At 38.4% G+C, this 10,695-nt stretch overlaps 1 protein-coding gene across 1 annotated transcript in view; it reads left to right on the top strand.

Moving 5' to 3' along the window:
* NDUFV2 (NADH dehydrogenase (ubiquinone) flavoprotein 2, 24kDa) overlaps positions 1 to 6,366 on the top strand; it is a gene marked incomplete at its 5' end in the record, with an annotated part of 14,538 nt that extends 8,172 nt beyond the window's left edge. The window contains 5 exons of the mRNA XM_010287582.1: positions 15 to 131; positions 1,735 to 1,903; positions 4,256 to 4,365; positions 5,242 to 5,318; positions 6,210 to 6,366. Coding sequence (XP_010285884.1) covers positions 15 to 131; positions 1,735 to 1,903; positions 4,256 to 4,365; positions 5,242 to 5,318; positions 6,210 to 6,303 — 567 coding nt within the window. The remainder of the gene's footprint in view (positions 1 to 14; positions 132 to 1,734; positions 1,904 to 4,255; positions 4,366 to 5,241; positions 5,319 to 6,209) is intronic.
* Positions 6,367 to 10,695: the final 4,329 nt, after the last annotated feature.

Genomic DNA, 10,695 nt, shown 5'->3' with positions numbered 1-10,695 from the left:
TTCCCTTTAAAAAGCGAATAGAAGCAATCATAAACAACTACCCAGGGGGACACAAGTCTGCAGCTGTCATGGCAGTACTAGATTTGGCCCAAAGACAGCATGGATGGTTGCCCATATCGGCTATGAATAAGGTATTTAGTACTTAATTATCTTTCAAGCATAATTTTACTGTTGTCTTTAAATATCTTGCTAGAATATTTATCAATGCGTACATGTGGCACAGAATTGTGAGAATTCTGAGAGAGACTACATTTTAAAAAAGAAAAGGGAAAACTAACCCAGGGAACTCTGGGCTCTGTTTACATAATGTTTGCCCGGTGCTAGAAAATACAGATAGAACAAAACAAAATTACACGAGCCTTATTTAGATAGGCTCTTTTCCCAGAATCATCCTGGAAGTAGGAACAGTAACTTGGAAAATTTTGTTTGCTGCTGAATTTGGGGAAAGAAAAAAGGTAACGACGGGGAGTTTTTCTCCTCTCAGATTAATGGCACTACACACATTGCCAGGATTGTACTTAATCTCTAGGCCTGTAAAGACTTCTGCAAAGCAGCGTTAGTGTTGTATGTGTCATGAGCATTTTATAATGCCTCACAGCAAGTGCCTGGAAGACTTTCAAATTATTAAAATTGTTTCAAAATAAGCAAGCAAGCAACTACACTGCTCTGAAGTGGTAGGTTGCATGACAGTAATCAAATACCAAGAAATAAAAAATTTTGGTTTATATTCATATGAATAAATCCACCCTATTTTGTGTTACAGTCTGGCATATCATTGGTTTTAAATTCGATCAAGATACACTAAGTGAGGATTGTGAGCGTTACAGAAATTACTGAAGGAGTTAAGTGCACATTTACAGAAGGGCAACTTAAGTCTGCTACTGTTTCTACAGTGTAGCATAAAGCCTCAAATCACCATTAATACTGAATGAGAAAATTGTTTTTGTTTATTTACTCTAAGTTTTGGATTGATACTTTGTTTAAAATGATCTTAAGATTTTTAAGTGAACAAATATTTTTCTGTGGTTTGTTGCTTGCTTTAGAGACTGGAGCATAAAACAGTCAGGCTTTTGAAAAGAGAGCCAGTTCTCAACCTGAGCAGTTGGCCAGGGTTCCCGGTTAATGAGGTCAGGGATACTTACACCAGAACTGGCTGCATGGAGATTGTGCTCCGCTCCCTATTTATTAGCTGTGACGCCAATCTGCAGACGTAGCCATGGTGCTTCTAAGGCCAGCCCTGGTGTGTCACAGAACCTGAAACAGACCTGTTGTATCTGATTCAGGCGAGCGTAGTACCAGCCTAGAAGTATTCCCTTGCCAAAAGGCCTACGTGGGTCAGTGTGGGCGGATGTGTGCAACTTTGTTCATTTCTGCAGCAAAAGAGCAGAAGTGCAGTATGAGCTGGAGCCAACAATGGAAGCTGGAACCCAGCTGACTCCTTGCAACTAGCTTGTGTATGACACTCGATGCTGGAGGGAACTGACCTGAGCTCCTCACTGTGCTAATCCATGGCTCCGTGGAGTTTGTGCTTGAGCGCGGTGACTCCAGTCAGCGTAACTCGGGGGTGTCCTGTCTTGGCACTTGAATGCAGCTATGCTTTGATATCCATCCCCTGCCGTCCCTCTTACTTACCTATTAGTGCAGACAGAGTGACTTTATTGAAATGGTTTGTTAAATGCCTTTACTGATGCCCTCTAAGAATTGAATGTAGTGTCTGTTTTCCCCTTGTTACAGGTTGCTGAAATTTTAGAAATGCCTCCCATGAGAGTGTATGAAGTAGCAACCTTCTATACAATGTATAATCGCAAACCTGTTGGGAAGTACCATATTCAGGTCTGCACTACCACGCCTTGCATGCTGCGAGACTCTGATAGTATTTTAGAAGCCATTAAGAAGAAACTTGGTATGACACAAATTTGTAACACGTTTCCTAGAAATTTTTTTTTACCTTCATTTAGTGATACTGAAGTAAAATTTTTCATACGGTCCGGGCAGAGCAATAGTATGGAAAATACAGAGTGAAATCGTTGCAGAACAGGCACTAAACACTTCAAATTTCAGATTTGGCATTTATTCTTTAAAGAATTTAGTACAGTAGAGCAGAAGAGGCCACTGGAGTGCGGTTTAGTGGTCTTGAAGTGGTTTTAAAGGCAATTTGCTAGGAAATGCATTATTCTAATATGACCCTTAGACTGAGAAAGTAAGCCCTATCTTATATATAGGACAGGACTCTGAATGCTGTGGTACTTTTTTATATGCAAAATAAGATTTTTAAGGTATATACTATATGAAAGTTTTTTGCGAGTTTGTTTTTTTTTGTGGGGGGTTTTTTGTTTGTTTTTACTTAAGTAAGATGATAGAATCACAGAATGGTTTGAGTTGGAAGGAACCTTAAACATCATCTAGTTCCAACCCCCCTGTCCCCCTGCAGGGACACTTTCCACTAGATCAGGTTGCTCAAAGCTCTGTCCAACCTGGCCTTGAACACTTCCAGGGATGGAGCATCTGCAACTTCTCTAGGCAACCTGTTCCACTTTCACCATCCTCACAGTAAAGAACTTCTTGATAATATCTAATCTAAATATACCCTCTTTCAGTTTAAAACCATTACCCCTTGTCCTATCACTATGTTCCCTGATGAGTCGCTGCCATCTTTCCTTTGGGCCCCTTTTAAGTACTGGAAGTCCCCTGTAAGTTCTCCCCAGAGCCTTCTCTTCTCTAGGCTGAACAACCCCAACTCTCTCCACCTGTCCTCACAGGAGAGGTGTTCCAGCCCTCTGATCATTTTGGTGGCCTCCTCTGGACCCTCTCCAACAGGTTCATGTCTTTACTGTGCTGAGGGCCCCAGAGCTGGACACAGGACTCCAGGTGGGGTCTCACCAGGGCGGAGGAGAGGGGCAGAATCCCCTCCCTCAGCCTGCTGGCCACCCTGCTTTGGATGCAGCCCAGGATACGGTTGGCTTTCCGGGCTGCGAGCGCACATTGCTGGCTCATGTCCAGCTTTTCATCCACCAGTACCCCCAAGTCCTCGGCAGGGCTGCTCTCAGAAAATCCGTGTTTGGGATTGCCCTCACCCGGGTGCAGGACCTTGTACTTGGCCTTGTTGAACCTCATGAGGTTTGCATAGGACCACGTTTCTAGCCTGTTAAGGTCCCTCTGGATGGCAAACATAATGTCAACGTATGAATTCTCCATGGAAAAAGTCAACTGAGAGTGTTGCATCATGTAAGATGTAAGGAGAACCCATGGGTTTTCTTGTGTGGGTGTGTTTTTTTTTCTTCTTTCTCTGCTTGTTGGGTGGTTATGGAGAGAAGAGAGGGTAAGATCAGCAACTAACAACTCTTCCCCTTCTATGAAGTCACAAGCGGTGCTAAACGTTTCCTAAAAACCACTGTGATAATAAGCAGCTCTTCTCCAGCTCTTCTCTTGCATTTGATACATTCTGTTGTCTGGAAGAGGGATATTTAGATGAAATTTATCTTGGTTTGTTACTGCAAAGTTAGCTTAATTTTAACTGAAACTCTTAGCTTGAGAAATCAAAGCATTAAAGATGATTGTGTAGCTCCTACTGAGACACAGGCCGTACTTATGCTTCTGTTAGTTTTTTCCCCTCGTAACTATGGAGGCAAGCTGCTTTTCAGCATTCTTCCTTCCATGGAGTATTTTGTTGAGATCAGGCTCTGAGATGTTATTTTGGCTAACCTGCCCTCTCGGGAAAAGTCTGTATCTTTTATCACTAGAACAATAATGTGTCATGGAAGCTAAGTATGGGTAGAGAGTTGTTGAGGAAATAAGCCTTTGTGGATAAACCTGAAGTTGGTTTATGAATTTGTAGCTAACAATGTTAATGCTTGGATCTTGATTTATTTGGGAATTCAGTACTCAACACTGTATATTAACATCAGCACATGAAAGCCATGTTTTCCCTATTTTTTCCATTCCACTGTATTGATTACTAAAAATGTTCCCAAGTAGAGCTGTTCTGTTTCTTAGAACTGTCATTTCATGGTTATTTTTCAACAAATCATACCTATAAACCTGTAAATGATATCTCAAAAATGTATCCAAAGACTGAGTTCACAGTTATCAGAATCTCTTGTTTAATGGAAACATTTTGGACTCCTTTAAGAGCATTTAACTATGCAAATGTTTTCAAGGCCCAAATACAAGTAATGAGAAGACTATGGAATACTTAAAGTCATGCTTTATTCTTATTCATAACCATTCCTGAACGTAATATTCTTTATTGGTTTAGGTATAAAAGTTGGGGAAACAACACCTGATAAACTCTTCACGTTGATAGAAGTGGAATGTTTAGGTGCTTGTGTAAATGCACCAATGGTACAAATAAATGACAATTACTATGTAAGTATTACATTCCCCTTTAAAAGATTAAATTTCTTTGTGTCACCTGTATTTTCACTTGTTTCAGATTCTAAAGTTTTGATCAGTTACTTCAAATTCCTATTGGCAGGGACAATTTATAACCTAGAGCATCTTTTAGTTTCTTGGCCTCTTCCTAGAACACTTGATCTGTATTACAGTGTATCTGTGTATTTTTCCTTTCACTTACTGTCTTATACAAGTGGGCTGATGCATTTTTGTGACAGTCTGCCCATAAATCTGGAACTTGTTTAATGGGTATTTCATAAGCTTTTAAAAGCACTTTAAAGCAGTCTCTTGGAAAGTATGGACTGACTTAGCACTTTAGACTTCTGAATTATGGCTCCCTTGGATTCTGTCTGACCAAAGGAATTAGTATATTGACTGTACCCAGCTTTTCAAAAAAACCTTACTTTTAAAATATTTTGGTTTGTTATTACAGTCTGATTAATTTTTTAAGAACTGTTCTCTTGAACGGCACCCACAACTTTTTTCATCACAGCTGACAGCGTTTTGCAGTGTGTGCAATGGCATGCATATAGTAGGTATGCAGAGATGCAGCTCACTAATATACCAAGGAGGCAGAAACACAAACCCACATTATAGGTGACACACAAACATTGTTAGTTTGAACAAAATTTCTGCAGCTGTATGTAAAATAAAAATTTTAACATTAAAATGACAGTAGGCTTTTTAATTTTCCTAATTCTTTGAACCAGTACGTGTGTTAATGGACAAGATCAAAATTACCTATGCTAGGGTCACACCTAAGAGAACCACTATCTGATGAATTTTGAATGCTGCAAATTGCTGACTCCTTCCATTTTTTCAATGATCTGATCTTTTTTCTTTTTACAGGAAGATTTGACACCCAAAGATATTGAAAATATAATTGACGAGCTAAAGGCTGGCAAAGTTCCCAAACCTGGCCCTAGGTATGCTATATTTGCATAATAATGGCCAACTACTTGAAGGCTGATCTTTTAGAGAAACTAATTTCCTGTTCCAGTGATTTGAGTTCACAACCTACAGCTAAAAAGCATTAATTAATTTACTGAACAGAATGGCAAGCATTCAGTGCCTTTCTATATATTCAAAGCCAAAAAGAACTGGAAAGAACTGAGGAGAGAATTTGTCGTGTTCTTGACTGCTGACTAGAGGAGCATAAAATGTGAAAATGTCAATTTTGATTTGGGTTATTATCTAATAGGGGAATGTTATCACCTGTTGGATTTTTTTTTTCCTAGATCATGTAAATCAACAAATGCCTGTTGGTTGTTTGGGTTTGTTCTTTTTTTCCTGTCAAAAACCAGAAAGATTTTAAGTTTGCGAAAGGGTTATTATTTCTGAACTTATTTGTTATTTCCCAAGTACACATATATTTGTGTGAATGCAGGAATAAATTTGACTTGGGTCTGCTACCTATTCCTATTGTTTCTATAATGATGTTCTTGTATTAAAAAAAATCTTAAACCAGTTTCCAAACCCAGGGAATCATCTTTTAACAAAGGTATGACTGATACAATTGGATACTGCCTTTGGTATTAATGGGATTAACAATTTTTGTCTGCCTGACCTATAAATAAATGAAAACTAGCAGTCCTATCTTGCATTTTGGTTATGAAACTATTTGTCACTGTTTTGAATTTGGAATCCGTTTAAGAGTAGCATCACACATTTCTGAAGGATGAATAGGAAGAACAAAAGCAAAAGAAAAGGTCGCTTCAGCCTTAAGTCAGATATGTAGCTGCCTTCTATCCAATGATTAAACAGTATCTGAGGTGGTAACAATACTTGCAATGAATAAAACTGCTTTCATTTTTCAGGAGTGGACGTTTTTCTTGTGAGCCAGCTGGTGGCCTTACTTCTCTGACTGAACCCCCCAAAGGACCAGGTTTTGGAGTTCGACCAGACCTCTAAGGATTTTTGTAACATAAGATGAACTGTTTGAAAATAATAAAGTAACTTAAATATCAGTAAAATGATGAGATTGCTAATGCTTTTTTAAAAAATGAAGAAAGCAACAAGTTAGAATATCTACCTTACCATGCTTTTAACTACTGCAAAGCAGAATCATAATTTAAGATTATAACAAAAGTGGTTTTGTAAAGTGACTCACTGAAAGAGACCACTTAAAATCACTGATGTGAAAGTTGCATCTTTTGATCCATCATTGAAAATTCTTTTCAACTTTAGAAATTAGAGAAGCAGCAAAATTGACTAAATTACAAGTCTGGCCAAGGCACAAGGAAACCAAGTGAAAGATTATCTGACCAAACTTCATCACATGTTACTTTTAATTGCAATATAGAAACAAAAAAACACAAACAGGAAAGGTGATCCAAGCTGTGCTGTGGTTAAAAAATAAAATTAAAAAAACCTGGTAGGTTCAGTAAGAAGTGGTTCTTCTCAAGTCTAGTTCTTACCATCATGCACTGACCAGGAAAAATGTGAAAATTATCTTTTTATCATGTTACCAAAAAACCCTCAAATACCAGTAGTACTCTGCTAAAAGAACAAACAGCAACAAGAAACCACTTCCTATACAAACTTATTTAATACAGCAAAGGTATGCAGCTGGGGAAAGAGAGAATACACCAGAACAGTTTAATACATGAAGCTAGTTATTTGAGTCACAGATCTTTCCTTGACCTTACTGCTATTTATCAGCTACTTCTCAGAATTAATCTGTGTGAAATTGAGGTATTTCTCCCAATATAAAAAAGTTGAAGATAATTTTTTAAAAAATAGACTGCATATTGACACTTAATACATATGCTTTTAAAATCTGGCAAATGCTTTTTTTATATATATACACATACATATTTCAACATGAATTAGGAAATGTGAAGATGTCTGTCTAACCTGAGACCATGTTGTATCTGCCTCTTCTAAGATCTGCTGTGGAACTTACATTCTTACTACAATTAATGTAACAGATGGAGCTTAACTGTATTACTTATTCTATATTATAGTTTGTTTTGATATTCTAATTAATAGTACTTACCTAAACTATTCTTCTTCCTCGGAATCAAATTTTGTATCTACAGCTTTCCCTGCATAATAACTCTCTCATACTCTCTGTGCCCCACCTTTATTTCAGTAGGCTCTGTGAAGTGCCTTGATGTATTGTTAAAACAAGTAGTGTTACTGTTGATAGTTCTGAGAGCAAAATATGTGGATTATTTGTATGTAAAGCTTGCTATCCCTTCTGCATTACTAAATTTGTAAAATTAAATCCTTTAATTGCATACAAATGGAAAAGCAAATTTAATAAATACATACAAGTCATGAGTGAAGCAATTGCCCAATAAGCATGACAGAAAATCTTGTATATAAGTGATATAGAACGCCATGCGTATGAGAAAAACGTCCATGGATTGCTGTATTATCTGTAATTTCAAGTTGCTGAATGCTTTTCTGAAAGGTCGCTCCAATGTCTGCAATAGCCACACACCTTTTAGTGGGGCCAGGCACCCAGCACTATGTGGCACTTCTCTAGAGACAGAAAATGAGAGACAGCACATTACATTTTGATGCAAAGACAGACTTGTTTTAATGTAAGAGTCTGTAACTAAGCTGTTTGCTCAACTGTAACAACAAAGCTGTATTCTAGGTTATATAGGATTACCTTATTCCAACCTAGGATGAAAGCAGGCAACCTTTTAAAGTATACGTTGAATATAAATGAGGATTTTGCATGCGTTAACGGGACTATCATGTGCTACAATTATTCATGGTTTTGTATGCAACTGTGAAAGTGATGCAATTGCATAATTGTGTTGAAGGAAAACAGTTTTAGACCTGCCAAGTTTGAAACTTTCAAGCGTCCAAAGACAAAACTCTAGAATGCCAGACTCCTCCCACTGGCTAAGCTGTGCAGGAGAATTTGTTGCCTTGTCCTGCTTTTCTCCCCCATTCATTCCCTCTGTACATGAAAATCTTGATGTCTGTCTCATGAGCCGAACATGGACCTCAACAGGTTCCATTTTTTGGAAATCACATTAGTGGTGTTCCACAGACAAGTATGTCAGCCATTTTTGATGCAACACCTAACAGTCTGCCAATCACTTGACTAGAAAAGGGTAATTCATGTTACCCTTATTGCCTGGGACAAATCTGGTACACTACAGTTTAAAATTAAATTGAATATTGTAGGGCAGCTATAGGACTGTGAAATATTTGAAGAGAAATAAGCAAATAACCATTACTCTTCTCTAACCCACTTCGTTCATCAAGTATACGAGCTATATGGTCCTGGTGTCTACATCAAAAAAAGTCTGGTGATCATTGTATTAAGATAAACAATTTAAGAAAAAATTCACATCTTGCATTATTTCAGTCTTTGTTGAAATTTGAACACTTCAAACTTCAAACATCTCAACTAGAAATAGAGATTCTGCAGTATTTGTTACATGTAGTTGTTTACTATATACAAAATTATTTTCACAGCGATAAGTTATGCAGGACTGTGATGAGGATTAACAAAGTGATCATTATGGAAGAGTTCTAGAATAGTGTAGGAATCAATATAGCCAAGTCCTCTTTTCTATTCTTGAATAGCTGCAGATAATACCCTGTGCTTGCTTTTCCTGTTAGAATTGAATATTTTAGGTAATAAATATTAACAGGACATAATTTCCATTATTTGCAATCCTCAATAGCAGAGAGCTACTAATAGTCATTCTGGGCAGCTGACACTAACCTGTCAAATCATTAAACACTTAGAATTGTGCAGTTTTGATCTACTGGTTACTATCTTGGACTGTAAGAGCACAGAGTGGTAAGTTAATGAAAAATGAGCTAACTACAGCAACACTCAGCGCATTCCTTAAACTGGTAACGCAGTAGTAACAGAACCAATTCTATGTTTTCAGTGGTCTTGTTTGCTCCTCTTCTTCAATCAGGGGAAAAATGAAAGAATTCACATGCGATATTAATTCTCCAAATGTGAAAGTGGAAGGAAAAAAAGGTCAAAGAATGCTCTTTAACTGGGAAGGAAAAAAAGACTACCTAGAGATGATTTTAAGAAAAACGGGTAGAGTCTTGGGAGAGATTTAGAACACGGAAACAGAAGACATGCAAAGAATCCACTGGAGTGAGAGCGCAGGCGGTGGCGGTTCTTTCCTTTGGTAAAAATGGAAGAAAGTCTGGAGTAATAGGAAACTCCACCAGATAGCCAATGACGGGTTCGATGTTTGATAATGAAAGGATTTCCGTCACCTCCACACACCGCTAGGAAAATGTTATCTGGAACAGTCTTCTGTCACTCAATAGGAAGCAGCAGTAAAAATTCGGTTCCACCTGTGCAGTACATTAGCTGGGTTCACTGGCTGACTTGCCAGCTACCTACCCGAGGCTAGCGGGAGTGCTTCCACCAGCATGACACTTCACAAGTTCTTAGGATCAAGTTCTTGCAGTCTGGGATGTTCAGTCATTCAATTACTAGATTGCATTCAGCAACAACTCAGTTCAACCGAACGCTGTGCACATTTATCTTTAGAGAGGTAGTTCACACAGCTGGTAACACAAGATGTTTCGCTAGGGAGGGCAGACCAAGGGAAGTACTACGCACACCAACGCAGTGCAGCTACAAAGGCATTTTGCAGCTGTGCTATATGTAAAAGCGAAAGGCTTCTAGAGACAAGGGGAAGAAACTAAGGGTAGCCATTAGCAACTAACTGACTGATGCTTTTTATTAGTCCAAACAGTAGTTCTTATAAAAGGCTTAAGGAACCATTTTTTTTAGTTAACGATAGCTAATTATAATCAAATCTTAACATCCGCTGCAGAAGATGTTGCTCACAAGAATCTTTCCTCATTATCTCAGCTGCTGGTTGTGAACACCTACCAACAGACATGGAAGTCCTGGAACTGCATGCTAGCGGTGCTGATGCACAAGGATCAGAATGCAGTATTACACTGCCGTGCAACACCTGTAGCCTGCCATGCTTTAGGAGGTGAATCATCAGTATTATGCCTATATGGGAAAAAAAATGCTGCCTTGGGAAACAGTTCTTACTCTACTTAAACGCTGGCAGTCAGTAGCCTGTCTACTCTTCCATCTGCTTGCCACCTCAAGGAATGGCCTCTGTAATCAACCTGATGTGAAAGAGTATGAAGTGAATGCAACATGGTCATACGTGCCTCTGTACCTGTTCCTGGTCAGCTGATGGTACTCCAGGTACGCTAACAGAATCAAATGAAAATGAAGGCAGTTGCTTTACAATGCAAATGATCCGTACCAGCATTTGTACAGTAAGATTTTGAAAGCAAGTGAGAAAAGTTTGCCTGAACAGTAAGATGTTACAC

This window comes from Phaethon lepturus, unplaced genomic scaffold, assembly GCF_000687285.1.
Source record: "Phaethon lepturus isolate BGI_N335 unplaced genomic scaffold, ASM68728v1 scaffold2855, whole genome shotgun sequence".
NCBI classification, from domain to species: domain Eukaryota; kingdom Metazoa; phylum Chordata; class Aves; order Phaethontiformes; family Phaethontidae; genus Phaethon; species Phaethon lepturus.
This window is presented reverse-complemented; position numbering and strand designations above follow the sequence as displayed.